General features: G+C 41.5%; 1 protein-coding gene across 2 annotated transcripts in view; it reads left to right on the forward strand.

Annotated features, from left to right (window-relative positions):
• The window catches only part of LOC126248084 (protein C12orf4), a 142,720-nt gene that overhangs the window by 60,060 nt on the left and 61,061 nt on the right, over nucleotides 1-21,599 (forward strand). For both annotated transcript variants that reach the window (XM_049948742.1, XM_049948743.1), the window contains exon 7: nucleotides 7,952-8,109. In XM_049948742.1, the coding sequence (XP_049804699.1) occupies nucleotides 7,952-8,109 (158 nt within the window). The remainder of the gene's footprint in view (nucleotides 1-7,951; nucleotides 8,110-21,599) is intronic.

The raw sequence follows: 21,599 nt of genomic DNA on the forward strand, positions 1-21,599 counted from the left end.
AAATTGCCCCCGATGAGCGTGACGTCACAACTGTTTACATTAGATTCGTTTGAGCGGTTGCAAGCGAGCTTATGCACATGTGCAGTTGAGTTGCGTATGAGTAGTACCTTCTCCCGCTTCAGGCTACAGAAGTGTGGCAGTCAACTGTATAAGCAATAGCAGCAAGCAGCCAGATGCTATCCGGAAAAATTTTACTGATGCGCCTAAGCTGCCAGATCCATGTATGCGCAACAGGCCCAGAACTAGGGGGTGGGGACAAACCGGGGTCTTATTCTTCAGAAGCTAGAGAGTATGAATGAAATGTGAAACTATTGCCTAACATGAAACTTTTTGCTTGTAGTAGGCCTAATAGGCATTTGATATTGGTACTTCGTTCATTATGTTCTGTCATGTTATAAAAATGACCATTTGTGCCAAAACAGTCTCGTTTATTTGGTGTGTATAACAATTGCTGCAATATTAGGCCGGCCTATTTTGTTTTATCTAGCAGACAGTGACAAAATACACGTAAACAGATCGAGAAACCACACCAGTCTTGGGTACTATTTGTATTAACAGCTTTTCTAGTATTAAAGAAAGACATTTCGTTTTTTCATGTAGCAAAACGTTGACGAACTTTGATGAGGTAATAGTCTTTTCCAGGAAGTAAAGTACGCCATATAAAGCTGTGGCAAGATTAGAGATAAAAAAATCAAGGACTTAAGGATTAAAGAAATGTGTACTGTCTTGCTTGTCTCATGTCTTCACTTGTTTTATGTATCCTATATTTAATTTTATGTCACAAAACAGCAAGTTATTAGCTAATAGGCAGTAAAGACTGCAAATTTTCTGAAGAGTTCTTGTTCTGCCAGTTGCAGATAATCCTATCCAGTATTAATTGCGAGATTTTTTTTAAAGAGGGGCGGGATGTCAAACCGGCCAACTGGTAGCAGGAGAGGCACCACAGGACATTTTAATTTTCACTGGCCTGAATATAGTTTGATGGCACCGATTACAAAATATTACACGGTGGAATTCCACAGAGGGAAATACTGTGATGTGCGATGGAAGAATGCTGTGTGAAAAGGCGTAGCACTGCACTTTGGCACACAGACCAAATATGTCTTACGTTCCCTCGAACGTTCCATCTATGAGCCTCTTCAGAAAGATGTGCGCTACAAAATTAAGATATTTTTGAAAAGTTGATTTTTTAAATTTCTGGCGCCCTACCTCAATCGCTGGAGGGAGGGGGAGCGCCACTATCTAATATTTCCCGGATCAGAAATATCGTAGATCCGGACCTGATGCACAGAGCAGTCTGAGTTGTAGTGGGGAGGCGGTAGTCTCCACGTGACTTGTGTTTACATTAAGTGATTTTGCTGTTCCTCTTCGTTTATTGCTCTCACGTCAAATGAAAAGAAAACAAATTTCTGTGGCCGGGAGCTATCAAGTGAATTAAAATACTCACATAATTACGGAAGGCTAAAATATGTTATTAGTTTCAGATTTTATTTTGTTTCCACCTTTCTTACAGTCAAGCGTTAATTGCCTGCAGAATAATGAAGTTATTTTGGTCGGAAAGTAACATGCTTTGTTTGGTGGAATTCGAATTTATACTTTGGTAATATGAAAATATGCAGTGTACATGTTGCTGCACATCAGACATCTTTCCAAAATGTGTTTTTTCCCCCAAGTTTCGTTTTCTAAAGTGCCAGGAAATTCTACGCCGGTGTATAAAACCACAACCATTGAAAAGACTGATAAGTTTTACAGTTCCAAGGAAAAGTATACTGTTACTTAACACGGAAAAAGTGTATTTTCATCCGGGAGAAGGTGTATTTTTAACCGGGAAATCCGGGAATTTGTTTTTTCCTCGTCCACGTATACACCCTGTACTATCATCTGCCTTTTCATGGCGGTGTATATATGGTTGTCACTTGGTTACTGTGGACACATACTCATAGATACTTGATGGTTGTGACTTATTCCAGTGGTTATTCACCAGTTGTATAGTCAAGTGATACCAAGTCTTTACTCTTACTTACACACATTACATTATACTTATTTGTGTTTTGGATTATCTACAAGTTTTTGTGCAAAGTGTAGATCATCTACTAGTCCCCCTTCAGTTCAGAACAATTCCTGAACAGTTTCAACACTACATGCAAAACAGTTTCATCAACCTTGGAGCTATAAATGTTTTGTGAGACACAGTTTATGTATAACACAGCCAGTAAAGCTTCTGATATGTATCCTTGAAGTACACTGAATGCAAATTTGACTATGACAACATCTTCCCATGAATAATGATGTACTCAATTCAGTTTGCTTGGAAGTCTTCAGTTCAATCACTGGACCTACATTTGAGAGGACAGCACTTCAAATCCCCATGTGGAATTCAAGATTTAGATTCTTGAACAGTTTCCTTAAATAGTATAAGACAAATGTGAGAATTGTTCCTCTGTCAGAGAAAGCCTATTTCCTTCTGCATCCTTTCCCAATCAGAGCTTGTACTTGTGTAGAGTCTCTAATGAATCCATTGTTGATGGGCTGTTAAACCGTAATGTTTCTTTAGTTGACTTGTTCAGTATTTGGTAAGCACATATTTTATTTGTAAGCTGAAATGTGGAACTGAATCTTTTGTATCCCTCCTGGAAGGCGGCGTGTGGATCTGCTCCTGTAAATGAAGGGTAGGACGAATGTAGGAAGTGAGTTGGAGCAGGAAAAGGTAAAACATGTCGGTACTGCTTGTCAAATTATAGACTGATATTTTCACTCTGCAGCGGAGTGTGCGCTGATATGAAACTTCCTGGCAGATTAAAACTGTGTGCCAGGCCGAGACTTGAAATCAGGACCTTTGCCTTTCACGGGCAAATGCTCTACCAACTGAGCTACCCAAGCACGACTCATGCCGTGTCCTCACAGCTTTACTTCTGCCAGTACCTCATCTCCTACCTTCCAAACTTTACAGAAGCTCTCCTGTAAACCTTCCAGAACTAGCACTCCTGAAAGAAAGGATATTGCGAAGACGTGGCTTAGCCACAGCCTGGGGGATGTTTCCAGAGTGAGATTTTCACTCTGCAGCGGAGTGTGCGCTGAGTCTCGGCCTGGCACACAGTTTTAATCTGCCAGGAAGTTTCAAATTGTAGATGTTTACTATAGGCAAAAACATTTTAATAAATGGTTACATAACTTTACAATGATGAGCAAGCATTAGACCCGTCGTAAGTAGTGTAAAGTCTCTATATGAATCAAAGTGTCCCAGCCGTCTACTCTTGATTAAATGGGCTGAATCCAAAGCGATGCTTGTAGAGCTCCACAGCGCCGGCTAGAGGGCGCTGTCATCAGTGTCTCGTAGTGCAAACTTATGAACTTGCACCTACGCCGTGGCATCGTTGCTATCGATACCACAGAATCAAAGGCTTTTCAGCCATCAGTAAATATTTTTTTGTGAACAGACAAGTTGAGTTCCACACATGTGTTGCTTACTGAATCCATACTGATTCCAGCAATGTGCTTTCACTCCAAAAAATCATCTTAAACAGGCAAAAAGTATGTTCCATAATTCCATTGAAACAGATGGGTAACATAGTTCCATATACTTATCCTGCAACCCTTCTTAAAGACTGCAACAACCTATACTGTTTTGAGGGTAAGTTCGTCTGTATGTTCAATTCAGAATGTAGCCAGGTACTCCATATGGTCCAGTGGACTTTCTTCTATTGATATACATCCGTTGCTTTTCATTTTCTCATTCAATTATTTCTTTGTCATTTTTACAACCATGTGCTGGTTGAAATTCAGAACTATGCTCTCATCTTTGGTAAAACAATTTTAAAATTACAAAATTGTTTATTTCAGCCTGAATTGTATTGTCTGTATTTTTGGTGCCATTGTGCTCAATGAGAATTTAGATGGAGTACTTTGATCCCTTGACTAATTTTTATGAAAGAGTAAAACTTTTTATTGTTTTGTCAATATCTTTTCCACTGCTTTTGTAGGAGAATTTTGCTTTTTTTATTTATTTATTTTCAGGGGACAAACAAACTGATGATAAATCTCCATATGAGAGAGAGAGCAAAGCGAAAAAAAACTGAAATTGGGTGCAGTGACTTCTTTCTTGTTCTTAGCAACTAAAAAGATAGGTAATAAAATGAAAACAAAATGTAGCTGTGGAACTTCTATTTCTAGAACAAAAAGCTATTAAGTTTTGTTGTGAGTCTGTTGGGTAAGGTTTTTGCCAACTGGCTTATTGCTCAGTGTGCAATTTTTAAGCTGTTCATTCAATCTCCATGTTCACTGGATGAAATATTCTAACAGTGGTTGAAAATGGTAAACAAATGCTTCCTAGTGTGGGTTACTGAATATGTTGAATACAAATAGTTTCTGTGAGAAAGAAGTCACTGCATCCAACATCAGTTTTCTGTCTTTGTTCTTTGTCTTGCAGATTTATCATCAGTTTATTTGCTCCCTGAATGTGATCATTAAAAGTTTTAGTGACTTCCTGTGTCTGTAAATGCAGAAAAATTGTCCAAATATGGAGAAGTTAAGGTTGACAATTTCAGTTACATATGCTGCAAATTTATAGTGGATTCATTTTATATAACTGTTCTTCTCGTGAGGAATGTGGGTATTGTTTATCATCAGTATTTGCACTCATTTGTTAAAGTTAATGTGCCAGTAGTAAAGGTACAATGAATTGAAATTAGTTGGGTTCCCTGGTATACCACCACATGGTTATAATTCAATGTGGGATGTGTTACTTCGTATTGTTGTATTTTCATTGCAAAAATATGTCATCTGATTGAACTGTTTATTTGCATAATAAACATGTCTTTTCCATCTATCAATGGGATATCTGTTGTTACAATGATATTAGGCTACCACATAGATCATGCCAGTGTGGTGCACATGCCACTTCTGCTTCAGTTTTTCATTTATTCATGGGACTTGTCTCCATTGCTGGAAGACAGTGTTAAAAGTGAGAAAAATATTCAGGAGGTAGTTATAAAATGAATTAAAGAGTAGGTAGTTGTCATCTTGCTACAGGTGGTACTGTTTTTTCTTAACACTGGAGAAATTCTGTGATAATACCACCACCACCACCACACAGGCACAAGTAACTGGTTTGACAACTACCACATGTACTTATTATTTTGCCTGCAAATGCTCAACCAAATATGCAGTAGCCAATGGGTCAGCCACTGATCATAATTTATCATAGGCAGATTGCAGTATAAGTGTTTGTAACTTGACTGCAACATTATAGCAAATGTCACTGATACACAACATATAAGGGAAGACTGTGTTCCACTGGATATCCTCACCAGATTTTTATATGAAGGAGGTTCATGTGCAGGGATTTTGATCCGCATAAGAGAATATCAGTTTTCCCTTTTTTTTTTTTTTTCACAGAGACCAAAATAGTTCAAAATAGTGGTACCATGAAATATTGAGCAGTGGAGCCTTTTGAAGATTGTCTTTGAGTAACAAGTCATTTTGCAAGAAGAAGAAATTACCCAGTTTCCTGTAGTCAAGCCACAACTGGAAGTTTGTATTGTAGAGATCATTGTGGAAAATCTGATTAAAAAGTGATGGGAGGAGAGGACTCAAAAATTAAGGATTACTTTTCATGAGAACAGTCCAAAGTTTGGTAAATTATTGTTTCATTGTAAAATTAGGGGATTAAAGTAGAAACTGGTGTCACCTGCCCACCACCTGGACCCAAGAGACTCAAATGTACCCACTATCATACTTAGTGTGTTAAACTGTTTACCTGAAGAACTATTTCAGACTGTTCATATTAGTGACTTACATGAAACGAAGTACTTTCTGCAAAGACATAAATAAAGTTTTTGTGAACTAGGAAACTAAGTGGACAGCCAAAAGTAAAATGGAATATAAAATACCAATAATGCCTTGCATCGTTTAACACATCTAATTAATTAAAAGTGTGTAGTGTCAGATGTGTGTAAATGACTGTGTGCTTTCTATGAGACTTACGTGACATGATTGGAAAGATCAGTTAACAATTGCATGTTCTAAAGATTTCATATATAGTACTATTTCGTTTCAGTTTATGTAGAAAACAAGTTTATTACTCAGCTAAGAGAAATGAAGATGTGGCCAGGGTGAGAAAACTGTTACATTTATAGTGTACACTCTGGTATGCTTACAAGCGAGCACTGTCACATGCTACACAAACATATATAGGGTGGTCAGAAACAGTCTGAAAAGCATGTAATGGTGTGGCATGGCAGGCTGTCCTGAGAAATGATTGTGCAGAAAAAATTACATTCATTGCACAGTTTGAGTTAATTAGCATTGAAGTTAGCCAATAAGTCCATTATGTGCACAAGTTCAAGCTGTCTGACAGAGATGGTGTTGCCAAACTTGTTCTTTGTTCGGTTTCCTAAAACTGAACAAGAGAGTGATACAAAAATTGGGGATGGGACGGTAGTGAGGATTGCACCCAAGCCGAAGGCTGAGCAGACTCATGCACTATCATCTACACTATAACAAATGGCACTAATTGTATCTGACAGGCATGCTTGAATTTGCATGCACATTGGCCTTATTGGCTAAATTCAATGCTAATTAACTCATAAATGGTGCAACATACCGACTTTTTTCTTAACAATTATTTCTCAGCACGACCTACCTTGCAGCACCCTTACAAGCTTTTCAGACTGTTTCTGACCACCCTGCATATACTCTACAGGATGACATGTCCCTTTAGACTATTTTCACAATGATGTCTCTCTTTCTAATGTCACAGCAGATAAAGCACCCCCCCCCCCTCCCTCTGGCTCTGAGAGCAAGATGCTTTGTTTTAATACAATGAATCTCTTATTGTTTGTTAGGTTCCAAATTGGTTCTGTGGGATGGTATGACAGCAATCAAATAGAAAAAAATCCATTTTCTTTCTAAATTTTGTCAATTTAATGAACAGCTTTTCTTAGATCTGGCTCATAATGGGTGTTATTCCTTACCAGCCAGGAATGTATTTTACTTTTTAGTCTACTAGAAGGTGGTGGTTTATTCTCCTGCTTTTTTGGGAGTTGGAAAATTGTCAAAAAGGCTGTATTTTTAGGAGATAATCATAGAATAAGCTGAGTCTCAACATTTTTATTTTTTCTTCCCCCCCCCCCCCCCCCCCCCTCTTCACTTGGTTCCATTGTGGACTGAGTACACTTGCTAATCAAACAGCATCCAGAACCAAAACCAAACAACAGCTGTATTTCAATAAGTTCCTCTAAATTATTTTAAAAAAGAGAGAAATAAGAGCTGATTGAAATATTGCTGTTCTTTGGTTTTTGTTCTACATAATTTTTTCTTTTTAGGTTCAGTGTTCATTCCTGAGTGATAACAATTAAATGTTGTTCAAAACTTTTGTGTGACAATGCACCTTGCCCACTGTCACTTTGTCAACGTTTATTCAGTGTTACATGCATGAATCCACGTTTTGTCTAAAGAAACCACTGGCTACAATGCAGATGGTTCATGTTGTCACAGGGTACCCTGTTTGCAACTATATCCTCTCATTTGCACATGATGACTAATTTATTCTGGCACCTTGTAAAGACAAGTTTCCTCTGTGCCCTTGCTAGTACGGAAGTCCAGTTATGCGCAACAAGAGCTGTGATATCTTTGCAATGTTGATATTTACTGTTCATAATTTTGCAGAAATTGCTGCCTGATGACTCTGAAATCCCCTGTCTTTGCCTTTCTTGTCATCTATAAATTTAGTGTCATTAACTGAAAGCCATTGGCACTGTCCATGAAAATATTTTGTGGTCATTTCCCATGCTAGCTCTACAAGGTAACAAGGCACATCAGTTTGCACTGGAACATAGCTGTACCTAGCCACATGGTCATCTGCAGCTGGGTCTATTGGTTGCTTTGTCCAGTAATAATTACCTCACTGTCCTGTATATTTTGAAAACTATATGTTATAAATACTTCATTACAGAGCTCACTGGGGTCTGCCAGCAGTCAACAGATTTCCATTTTCCATCAGTGGAAGAGCAGCTAGAGAAAATAAAGGAAGAAGTTAAAGAAGTTGTATCTTGGCGTAATGCACATTGGAGTCATGATCACTTAGGGACACTAACATCTACAGAACAGATGGTATGTGATATGCTTAAATTTTGTTAATACCTGATATCTTTTTGGGATGGGCTATCATTGGCATATAACTACTTTTGTGGTTTTCTTTTATGTTTTGGTCTTGTCATTCATGAACAAATGTCCTGCCCTCTCTTAAGTCTAGTCATTTCCTTTCCTGTTCCACTGGCAAAGACAGTGAAAGAAAAGTGACTGTCTACATGCCTCTGTATGAACCCTAATTTCCTCACCTTGATGGTCCTTACACACAATATACATTGTCAGCACTCTTTCCATAGTCAGCTTCAAATGCCAGTCTCTAAATTTTCTCAATAGTAGTTCACAACAAGAAGTCGTCTTCCCTCTAGGAATTCCTATTTGGGTTCACAAAGCATCTCTAATACTCGCATGTTGACCGAACTTACTGGCAACAAATCAAGTGGCTCATGTTGGAATTGCTTGTGTCTTCCTTAATCTAATCTCGTGGGGATCCCAAACACTTGATCAGTTCTCAAATATGGGTCAAACTAGTGTTTTATATGTGGTCTCCAACATAGATGAGCTACACTTTCTTAAAATTCTCCCAATAAACTGAAGTTCTCCCTTACTACTTATTGATTTGCAAAATTGCAGCTAGATATTTAATCAATGTAACTGTGTCTAGCAGCATACTGCTAATGAATGTGAACATTACAGTGTGGTTTTTGGATAATCATCTGCATGCGCTTAAATTTTTCCACATTAAGAGAAAGCTACCGTTCTTCGCACCAACAAGAAATCTGTCTAGGTCATCATTTATCCTCCTACAGTACTCAAGGATGACACTTTCTCATACACCACAGCATCATCAGCAAACAGCAGCAGCAGGACATCACATGAGAAAAGGTAAGCTTAATTTCGCAAAAGAGATCATTCCTAAATCTTTTGTCTGAATGAAATTTATTGTATTCGAACTACTCAGAATACATTCAAGAATTCTGCAGCAAATTGATGTTATGGATAATGCTCTGTAATTTTGAGGGTCCATTCTTTCACCCTTCCCTATACACAGGAGAAACCTGTGCTTTTTTCCACTTACTTGGGACTTCACACTGGGTGAGAGATTCACGATAAATGCAAGCTATGTAAGAGCTGAATACTTTATAGTACTGTCTGTAAAACCAAACTGGGATTCCATCCAGACCTGGGAACTTACTCATTTTCAGCTCTTTCGGTTGCTTCTCTACACCAGGGATCCATAATACGAGGGTTGGAACTTAAATAGTGGCAACTATTTATTCACAACCGATACAAGAGAGTTACATGTTTGCACCCGTTACTGTCCTTTAAAGTAGTCACCAGCATTGTGTAGCACCCGTTGCCAGTGATGTGGAAGGCATAATATACCATTAGCAGAGCCTGTTCTGTTGATGGTGCGAATGGAGCAGTCTACTGCCTGTCGAACCTCTGGAACAGTTCTGAAGCAAATACCACGAAGTGGTTCCTTCATCTTCAGATTCAAATCAGTCACAAGGGCTTAAGTCTGGGGAGTATGGTGGATGGTACAGTACTACCCAGTCCCATTGACCGAACAGAGCAGCCACAGCTTGCGCTGTATGTGCCCGCGCATTGTCGTGCAAAATGATGGGTGGGATGCACAGAAAGTGAAGCCGCTTCTTTCGCAAAGCTGGTTGCAGGTGATGCTCCAAAAACGAACAGTAATACTGTGCCCTGACAGTCTGCTGTGGAGGAATGCAATGCATTAGGATAACACCATCACAGTTGTATACGAGGATCACCATAACTTTCACCATACTGGGGCTCTGACGCACTTTCGTCTTTCACGGCAACCCGTAATGACGCCATTCTTTGGATTGGCGTTTCAGTTTTGGCTTGTACGATGTGACCCATGTCTCATCTAGTGTTACGAAACTGTGTAAGAAAGCCTCTCCTTCGCACTCATAGGGCTCCAAGTGCGTCTGCGCAGCGTTGTAACGCATCCATTTCTGCATTTCTGTCAAGTCATGTGGAACCTACCGTGATGCAATTTTTTCGCATGCCCAGGCATTCCTTCAGGATGTGAAGCACAGTTGTATGCGCTGATCTGGTTTCGTGGGTGAGCTCACGAATCATATGGCGTCGATCACTGTCCACTAATGCAGCAACAGCATGCACTACTTCTTCAAACACACTAGGACGACTTGCCCAATGCGTGTGTACCATAGTTTGCCGACCACTTTTTTCGCTTTGTGATAGATGGCACTGTAATAGTCACAAACATATGGCTCACAATTTTAGACGAACAGTTGGTAACAGGTAGGTATTTTTAAATTAAAATACAGAACATAGGTGCATTTGAACATTTTATTTCAGTTGTTCCAATGTGATACATGTACCTTCGTGAACTTATCATTTCTGAGAATGCATGCTGTTACAGCGTGATTACCTGTAAATACCACATAAATGCAATAATGAACATCCATCATGTTGGAATTACATCGCCATTCTGTCATGCAGTGAAACATCTTGTAGTAACATCGGTAGAACATTACGTAGAAAATCAGCAAACATTGCACCATTTAGATTGCCATCGATAAAATTGGGGCCAATTATCCTTCCTCCCATAATGCTGCACCATACATTAACCCGCCAAGGTCGCTGATGTTCCACTTGTCGCAGTCATCGTGGATTTTCCACTGCCCAATAGTGCATATTATTTCGGTTTACATTACCGCCGTTGGTAAATGATGCTTCGTCACTAAATAGAAAGCGTGCAAAAAATCTGTCATTGTCCCATAATTTCTCTTGTGCCCAGTGGCAAAACTGTACACGACGTTCAAATTCCTGGTGCATAGAAATATGGTACAGGTGCAATCGATGTTGATGTAGCGTTCTCAACACCGATGTTTTTGAGATTCCCGATTCTCGTGCAATTTGTCTGCTACCGATGTGCGGAGTAGCCACAAAAGCAGCTAAAACACCTACTTGGGCATCATCATTTGTTGCAGGTTGTGGTTGACGTTTCACATGTGCCTGAACACTTCCTGTTTCCTTAAATAATGTAACTATCCGGCGAACGGTCCGGACACTTTGATGATGTCATCCAGGATACTGAGCAGCATACATAGCACACGCCCGTTGGGCATGCTGATCACAATAGCCATACATCAACACGATATCGACCTTTTCCGCAATTGGTTAATGGTCCAGTTTAACACAGTAATGTATCACGAAGCAAATAGCGTCCGCACTGGAGGAATGTTACGTGATACCACGTACTTATACATTTGTGACTATTACAGCACCGTCTATCACAAAGCAAAAAAAGTTGTCCAACTAAAACATTCATATTTCTTTATCTACTATGTGAATATGTAATAAAAAATAGAGGTTCCTATTTTGAAAAAACACAGTTGATATCCGTTTGACCTATGGCAGCGCCATCTAGCGGGCCAACCATAGCGCCATCTGGTTTCCCCCTTCAAGCTAAACAAGTTTCGTTCTTTGTAGTTTTTGTGTGTGATGCTCATTTCATGAGATATTTGGCCCGATCACGATCAATGGACCACCCTGTATAGTGCACTGCGAGTATCCCAGGCATGTGTAAAAATTAAAGTTCACACATGAACCACACTTCACAACAGCAGTGTCCTCGCTGGTGGAACTGCGGAACTCAGATGTCATCTGTGTTGCCAGTTGCCGCGGTTGTTGGTGCATTCTTTTGGCTTCAATTAAAACAAACCGTGAAGATGATGGGATTTTATGCACTGCCCAACTGGTAGTCATTATCAGGGTTCAACAGATTATCTGCCAGGCATATTTCCATGTATTCTTTAATAATGTAGTCTCAAAAATATGTAGCTGTGGTCAGAGTCACAGTTCTGTCATACCAACCAAAATTCTGAAAAATGTGGAAATTTTGACAGACTATAGAGAAATGGCTGTAACTTATGTTCTGACAGAGGGAGAATTGTGAAACTGGTGATTTTCAAATGATAAGTGACATGTCCATATTCAGACAGTGTAGAAAATTAAGGTTAGTGACCTTGACCTTTGACTGTGAATGTTTTGAAACATGTCACCTTCAAAATTAATGAAAACAATATAGTTGCATCCTCACATTACATTATATAGCAAAGTGAAAAATCAAGTTTGGATGGCATTTGGATTAGGAGATATAAATTAATACTGTGCGATGCAATAAAGTAATACAAATTGTATGCAGACTCCATCAGAATGACATAAAGCACTGAAAGGAATGTTAACTGTTGAAGAAGGTTATGCATTAGCAATGCACAATAAGATAGCAATGTCAGCAGGTCAGCAGCAATCATTTGTAATATGCAAGGTAACAGACCTTCAATGAAGTAAAACATCACATAATCATCCCAGCCAAACACGTGTGGAAGACATGGTAAACTGGCTCAGATTTACACAAACAAAGTTGATGACAAATGTATCATCAAGACTTACCTTACCTCAATACTGGGTAGCAAGATAAAACACTGTTTGTGCATCTTTTGGTGGAAGGACATATGCTCAGCCTGTTGCCGTTCTCACATAAAGTTTTGTAAGTATGTCCTTCTTGACAACAGTAAAGGAATCGAGTGTCTCGGGTTATACAAATGAAGATGAAGGGTCTTGAGGATGTAGGTTGCTAATTTTAACCATGCTGGTTGTCATAATTAACATTCGAAAATTGTACAAGCCACCAGTGACCTTTGTTCTTGAATGCAAAAATTCTGTGATCTCACTTAGGTATGAGTCTTATTGGATCTGTGTGAAAGAGGTATTCCTGTTGTGTTGCTTGGATGGTGTTAAGGGCAGTGGAAATAACACAGTTTAACATAAGGGTATCTGCAGTTGGGTGAATCTGTACAAACTGTTCTTGAAGGAGAGATTTTTTTCAACATACTCACTTTTAGTTTTATGATTAAAGTGACATCCTGTAATGTTCTCACAACACCAGTCAGAAAACTGTCTGGGTGTCATTATGTGAGAGTTTTAGATGCACTGCAGACTGGCATGGGCAGCAAGTCTCTTGATGATGGTACCACTGATACAATCACACGGTCCTTTGCCATTCCGATGATGAAAAGATGAAAGATATGGCTATAAAATTCTTGAGGTTTTTGTACTAGGCTGCTGTATCATCTTCCAGTCCTCTTGTCAGAGTGCATTTACACAACACAAATAGTAGTTCACAATTAAGTTCCCGTCTTTGAAGTGAACAGAAATGTAAGTCCAGTGGACTGTAAAACATGGAAAACTAAATCCCAATTTGTAGTCAGTGTATTGGTTCATGAGGAATTGAATGTCTAGTTGCACATCAACTAGGGTTGGGCCAAAGTACCCAAGTCCAGGAAGTCCATGATGTAGAGGCCAAGTCTCGATGTAGCTCGAAGATAACTGGATGCCCAGTGACAGAACGGGAGAGAAAATTCGCATCAGTAGGTAGGCTGGCGTTGGACAACAGATCATGGGCTGACTGCAGGAAAGCTTCTGGTTGAAGAATCACAGCAGCAGTCAGTGCAATTGCCAAGAGAACTTCCCTTGCTTTCTTTAGCTGTGTGCCAGCCTAAATGTTGCTGAAGCATCAGGATAATGTGAGACATATTTTTGAGCTTGTGATCCTGTGGAAGTGAGTAGGTTTGTGGTGACTGCAGCCCCTTTTACTGAGACCACTGCTTCCTGAGCTCTTAAATTGCAGAGTTGTTTCCTCACCAATGCGGCCCCTATGACTTGTGGCATAGGCCACCTGCAATGTAGTGCTGTTATGCTGGAGGGCTACGAGTCTCAAGATAGCACACTCCTGGGTATGTCATTAAAGAATGTTTACCTGAGCCATTCTCACATATTAACAGATAAACATTTTGGCTGTGCAGGATTAAAAATGACCTGATCAAGACAATGTTTATACATGTTAAGTTGACAGTTGGCATCATGTATCAACACTTCCAATCTGGAGGTTTCCAACATGAGCTTCGCATTTTGGTGAATACTTCAAAAACACACACTATGGGTACCAGTTGCACGAGCCAGCACACTCTTCTTGGGTCTCAACTACCAAAATTTGGATAATCGTATTTTCAGTCCTGAATGTTAATGTTTGAATGCTTGATGCAGATCACCCACATTTCCCAGCACTAGTCATTTTTGTTTACAAACTGGAACCATTTTCCTTGACAGAAACAGAATCCTCCTTCCCAGGCAAGCAGCAGCTTATATCTTCTCTGTTGTTGAATTCTGTGACAGGGTTCATAATGTGTTAAATTAGAACATGTCTTGGGTATCGGATTAGGAGTTGGTAAGATACCTAGTTTTTTGATTAATTTGAAACTGTCAGAATTCAGTATCCATTTCACTTTCCGTTATTTCCACATTACTGCTTTTCAGGCCTGCTGGCTATCTTCAGATCATTTGTTACAGTTAATTAGTAACATGTTGAGTATGGAATTGAAAATGAAGTTTATGTATAATCGTGACAAGCCTCATATGCTATATGCTGTTTCAGAAAATAGTGTTTTGTCTATGTGGATAATTTGAAAATGGGTTCACGTAGCCCAAAACTAGTTGTCAGTTAAACAGAAAGTGAATCTTGCAACTTCCACTGTTCCAATATTGAACTGGTTAACACAAATTGCTGTCATCAAATTAATCCACCATATTGCAAATTCATAAGTTGGTTAATTTTAGTGACTGCCCAACTCAGATGATCCAGTTGCTGACCAGTTCAAAGAAAACTTACCTATCATATCAAATAGGTACCCCACTCATACAATTATAGTTCATAGTGACTTCTACAACTGTCAGTATGTTGGCAAAAATACAAAGCTGTTGTTGGGTATAAAACATTAGAAAACATACCAAGTGCTTTTTCCAAATATTATTTTGAGTAGTTAGTTAAGGAGCTCACTCAAAGTGTAAATTGTTTCAAAAACATATTTCAACACTTACCAACAAATAATCCTGAGCTGATAGAGAGCATCTTGAAGGACACAGTAATTAGTAACCACAAGGTTATTTTAGTGAGACTGACCACCACAACAGCCAAATCCACCAAAAATATATGCAAAATGTTTCTCTTAGGTTGGTGCATAAGTTAATAGTGTTCTTCTATAAGTTTAATAACCATAACATATACACATAATGACCCCCCAGGGGGCTTGCCGCTCTTTGGTGGGTTCGTGCTTGTTTGCCACAGGGCCCCAGTCTTTGAAGCATCTTTTCCCTTCCTTCCTGCATGTCTGTCCTATTGCAGTTCTTTTTCCCTTCCCTTGGGGAACACGTCTGGGCTGTTTTTGGAAATGTAATCTGCATTTTTGGTAGTCAGTATCAGAATAGAATGAAATTTTCGCTCTACAGCAGGGTGTGCGCTGATATGAAACTTCCTGGCAGATTAAAACATGAAACTTCCTGGCAGATTAAAACTGTGTGCCGGACTGAGACTCGAACTCGGGACCTTTGCCTTTCGTGGGCAAGTGCTCTACCAACTGAGCTACCCAAGCACAACTCACGCCCTGTCCTCACAGCTTTAATTCTGTCAGTACCTCATCTCCTACCTTCCAAACTTCACACAAGCTCTCCTAAGCCACGTCTCTGCAATATCCTTTCTTCCAGGAGTGCTAGTTCTGCAAGGTTCGCAGGAGAACTTCTGTGAAGTTTGGAAGGTAGGAGACGAGGTACTGGTGGAATTAAAGCTGTGAGGACGGGGCATGAGTCGTGCTTTGGTAGCTCAGTTGGTAGAGCACTTGCCTGCGAAAGGCAAAGGTCCCGAGTTCAAGTCTCGGTCCGGCACACAGTTTTAATCTGCCAGAAAGTTTCAGTATCAGAATACTCTCCACTGCTCCTTGTTTTTTTCCTTTGTTCACCTTCTCCTATCCTTCCTCTGCTTCGGCATTTGAGGGCCCTCTTTTTCTTCCTCCCTGTGTGCTCCTGAAGGCCGGCCCATGCCTCTGACATGTGACAGGTGACTGGGTAAGTTGTAATTCCCTGCCCCTTGTCGACAGGTAGGGTTCACACATACCCCCTGGTACAGGCCGGACCTAGGGAGGAGTGACTGCCTGGTCTGTTATTTTCCTAAATTGCTGATTGGTCCCCCTGTCAGGTGTTCGGAAGGTGTGACCTGAGGTGTAAACAGCCACCTAAGGCAGGGGCGCCCCTTCTGAAGGGGGCCCCCAGTTGGAAGGAGCACTCCATTGGAGACGCTGTCAATCATGGGGGATTTTCTCATAATAGGCCAATCATCTTCACAGTCAATGGCTACGAAACGTAAACAGAATGAGGCTAACGGTTCAAAGACCCTCCCAGCTGCACCACAGTTCCTTGTGGTTTCATGTACTGAAGATGTTTAGTCCTTTGCTACGGTAAATTTGTTTATTATTCAGAGAGGTGTTGATGCAGTTGCTGGCCTTGTGAAATCCTGCTCTCATTTATGCAATGGTACTTTGCTTTTGGAGACTACTTCTGATTCTTAAGTGCAACAACTGCTTGCAGCTTCGGTCCGCCGTTGCTATCCTGTTCGTGTTGAGGCTCATCAAACACTGAGTTCTTCATGTGGTCTTATTTACACTAGGCTGCTCGATAGTTTGACTGAGGCAGAAATCCAAACGTACCTCTCTGATCAGGGTGCCATTGCCATCCATTGGGTGATGAAAAAAGTAGATCCCTCCTTAGTGCCACGCACTCATTTTCACACTTGTGGTTCTTCCATCAAAGATCAAAGCAGGTTATGAAGTTAAAACAGTCAGACCATACATTCTGAACCCAATGTGCTGCTATCAGTTTCATCATTACAACCACACTTGAGAGTCCTGTTGACACCCAGCCAAACATGTAACCTGTGGTAGGGATGCTCACAAGGATGATTGTCTGCCTCCTTCTCGCCATTGCATCAACTGCAATGGCGACCATGCTGCCTCCTCCTGCGATTGTCCCATGTATCTCGATGAGCGGACTGTCCAGGAAATCCAGATGAAGGAAAAAGTTTCTTACCCGGTCGCTCGCAAGTTGTTGGCTGGACGGAAATCCTGCATTCTACTATTGGGCAATATCTCTCTCCATGATGGACATGGCCACGCAGACATGCAACCTGAAATTTATCACCGCTGTTGTGGAATCACCCAGTGTCATGGTAGCATTGCCGTCTCCTCCTCCAGCTGTGCAACATGCCACCAAACTTGCCTAACAGGGCGAAGTCACCAGCTACACAACTGGCAGACCATAAAGGACAGAACGAATACTCCCTTGAAGACTTCCTAAGTGCCTCCAGCCAATCAACACTTGAGTCTTCCTCTGTTAACCGGAAAGGCTTGAAAAAGTTAAAGGCAAATGGTCTTCTCCTTCACTGACTCTAAGAGCCCCTTCGACAGTGTCGCCATGTGATACCATCACTTGGCTGACCTCCGTGTCGCTGGTACACACCACCGACTGTTTTTGTGCCCTGGACTCCGCAGGCCAACAGCAAACGAATGCTGATGCTTCTGTAGACCACATGGAGCAGGATCCTCCTGCCTCCGTGCCCTGTAGTAGCGAGTCTTCAAAGGGTGGCACTTGGCAGCCACCAAGGTCACACCCCTTCAATTTTCCCTCATCATGACTCTCCTCCCATGGAACGTTCACGGCCATTGATCCAACAAAGAGGATTTACAGCTGCTCTTTGAATCACATTGTCCATTTGTTGTCTGCCTTCAGGGAACAAAATTGCATCCTCAAGACTGCTCTGAGCTCTCTTACTTCTTCCCGGTCAGTTTTGACCTTCCCCCTCACCAACGTCGGCATTCCATCTCATGTAGTCGTCGTGCTTCTCATACGGGATGATGTTCAAACTCAACCCATCTCTCTGACTACCTGCCTTCAAGCTGATGCCGTTCGCCTTTACCTTCCTCATTTGACCTTTTCCCTTTGTTTCATTTACATCCTTCTGTCCAGACTTCCTCCAGCTTGTTGGGCATCTGCCTCACCCCTTCTGCTGCTTGGTGACTTTAATGCACACCATACCCTTTGGGGTTCTCCCAGAACCTGTCCGAGAGGTGCCCTTTTGGTTGACCTTATCAATCAGCTTAACCTCTTCTGCCTTAACACAGGAGCACCTGCCTTCCTTTCCGACTCCTCGCGCACCTATTCCCATTTGGACCTATCCTTCTGCACTGCCTAGCTGGCCCATCATCTTGAGTGGTCTGTTCTCTCTGACACATAATCAAGTGACCATTTCCTGTGTGCTATCCGTTTGTTGACTCCTACCCCAATCACATGCACATCCAATTGCAGGCCAACTGGAAGCTTTACTCCTCCTTGGCAACCTTTGATGAACAACATTTCCCTATTTTCCCTTATCCCTGCAGAATTTTCATTTCCTTACACTTACTCTTTAGTATGCTGTGTCCCAATCTCTTGGTGGACTGAGGGGTGCCGTGATGCAATTCACACACGGAGGCGTGCTCTCCATGTTTTTAACCGTCATCCTACGATGGCAAACTGGCAAAGTGCATTCATTATAAACAGTTATGTACACAGTGTCATTGCGTTCGTGGGATAGCAAAAAAGCTAGCTGGATTTCATTCACTAGTTTTTTAAACAGTTCCACTCTCTCTTCCATCATGGGGGTCAACCTCCAACAGCTCTCTGGGACCAAGATCCATTCCCCAATTTCCAGCCTGATAGTAGTGGATGATGTCATTGTGGCCCCTGTTGCTATGTCCAACATCTTGGCCCACCATTTTGCAGTGATTTTGAGCTGCTCCTACTGTCAACCTGCCTTCCTCCATTGGAAACGAGTGGAGTCATCTCGAGCGATGTCTTTCTCTTCTCAGAATTGTGAGTGCTACAATGCTGCCTTTACTATGAGGGAGTTCGATCATGCTCTCAGTCCATCCCGATCCTCTGCCCCGGGGACAGATGCTGTTCACATTCAGATGTTGCAGCATCTTCTCTTGCGGGCAAGCACTTTTTGCTTGATATGTACAACCGCATGTGGGCAGAGGGCACGTTTCACAGACACTGGCATGAAGCCGTCGTCATCCCCATACCTCAGCCCAGTAAGGACAAACACTTTCCTTCTAGTGACCACCCCATTTCTCTCACCAGCTGTGTTCACTAGGTGATGGAACGTATGATTCATGGCTGGCTGGTGTGATGGCTTGAGTCTCACAATTTACCAACCACTGCACATTGTGGATTTTAAGCACAGCATTCTGCAGTTGACATTGTCATCACATTGTCCACTCATGTCATGAATGGTTTTCTGCGGAAGTCCCAAGACTGTGGCCATATTTTTCGTTTTGGAGAAAGTCCACGACACCTGCTAGAGCATTCGTATCCTCTTTACTCTCTCTATACATGGGGCTTTCATGGCTGCCTGCTCAGTTTCCTTCAGGAAGTTTTAAGAGACCAAGTTTTCAAGCTATGTGTGGGTTCTGTCTTGTTGGACACTTGTATCCAGGAAAATAATGTGCCTCAGGTTTCAGTCCTGAGCATTGTCCTCTTTGCTATCGCCATTAACCCTATAGTGGCCTGTCTCCCGCTGGGCATCTCCGGCTCCCTTGTTGTTGATGATTTTGTCATCTATTGCAGTTCTCCATGGACTTGTCTCATTGAGCGGCATCTTTAGTGATGTCTCGATCATCTTTACTCACGGAGCACTGACAATGACTTTCGTTTTTCCACTGTCAAAATCATTTGTATGAATTTCTGGGTATTTCCTGGGGTGCAGATTGAACTACCCTCCTCCGTTTGTACTGGTCCCTTGTCCATTCGAAACTAGACTATGGGTGTTTCGTTTATGCGTCTGCATGTCCGTCCCTCTTACACCATCTCAATACTATCCACCATTGTGGCATATGTTTGGCTACTGGCACCTTTTGCACTAGCCTGGTTAAATTCTCTATGCAGAAGCTGCCAAACTACTGCTGTCCTACCGCGATGACTTTCTCCTCAGCAGATATGCGTGCTGTTTGTCTGCCATGTGTGGCTATCCATCCTATGCCTCTTTCTTCAATGAATCCTTTGATTGTTAGTATGGGGCACATCCCTCTTCTCTGTTACCTCCTTGAGCTCGCTTTTGGCTCTTGCTCAAGCAGCTTAACTTCACGCTACCTGCAGCTTTACCGGTGGGTGTGAACTCTTCACCACCTTGGCTTTGTGTGGAAGCCTAATTTCACTATACCTTCTTCATCGGCGCCGACATTTTTCAGTATCGGCTTCCAGAACACTGCTCAGTATTTACAGTAGAGCTCTTCACCCTGTATCAGCCCACGCAGTACATCCTACAACACAGGCTTTTCAATTGCATCATCTGCTCAGAATCTCTCGGCACCCTTCAAAGCCTTTGTGTACTGCACACCATCCATCCCGTAGTGCAATGGGTCCAGGAAAGTTGTCACTTTCTAACTCTTCATGGAGCCACTGTGATGTTTATGTGGGTTCCTGGTGTCACATTGGTCTGACAGGAAATGAGGCTGCTGACGTTGCTGCCAAGGCTGCAGTCCTCGTTCCTCAACCCGCTAGTTCTTATGTTCCCTCCGATGATCTGTGTGTTGCCGTCTGTCAGCAGGTGGTGTCACATTGGTATCACCACTGGTCCTCCCCCAGTGGCTTGGACAACATCCTCTCGGCCCTCTTCGTGAGGAATATAATTTTAATTAGGTTGCATATTGGGCACTGTCTCTTAAGCCATCGCCATTTGTTAAGTGGTGGTCCCCCACCACTTTGTGCACATTGCACCCAACTTTTAACTGTCCACAATTTCCTTATGGAGTGCCAGTTTTTTAAGTGCTTACATTCCTGTTTGTGTTTGCCATCTGAGTTATCAGCCGTTCTAGTGAACGAAGTGCGGCTGTTGACTGCGTTTTACTTTTTATCTGTCGTAGCAATATGGTGAATGCCATTTTATAGACCTTTCTCCATATCCCAATTTTTAACTGTCTTCTCTTCTGTCAATTGGGACTGACATTTAGTCATTTTAACTCCTCTCTTTATCTTCATGTTCTACAGTTTCGACATGGACGCAGATGACCGTAGTTGTTTTTGCTTCCTAAAACAAACACATAACAGAGACTTTGTTGTCAATAATGTATTCTCCTTCACTATTTACAACAATCTTCCAATGCTGGTGTAACTTTTTGATTCCACAACTGTAGAAATGACACAGTTTTCAGGCAAAGAACTCTTCACGTCGTGTTTGAAGCACATTTTCATCCACAAATGAAGTTCCTTGCAGGTTGTTCGATAGAGAGCAGAAAAGGTAAAATCTGAGGATGCAAAATCAGGTGAATAAGGTGGGTGTGGAATGACTTGCCAACCCACCTCCTGTATAGTGTTTTCTGTCAGTCTAGCAGAATGTGGGCAAGCATTGTTGTGGAGTAGTATCACTTCACGTAGTCGTCCTGGTTGTTGTTCTTGCATTGCATCTGGAAGATGTCTCAGTTATTGACAAAAAATTTCAGCAGTGATGGTTACACCTCAGGGAAACAATTTGTAATACATCACACCGTCGGTGTCCACCAGATGCATAACATTATCTTTTGTGGAAGCATGCA

The sequence above is a fragment of the Schistocerca nitens genome, chromosome 3 (genome assembly GCF_023898315.1).
Source record: "Schistocerca nitens isolate TAMUIC-IGC-003100 chromosome 3, iqSchNite1.1, whole genome shotgun sequence".
NCBI classification, from domain to species: Eukaryota; Metazoa; Arthropoda; class Insecta; order Orthoptera; family Acrididae; genus Schistocerca; species Schistocerca nitens.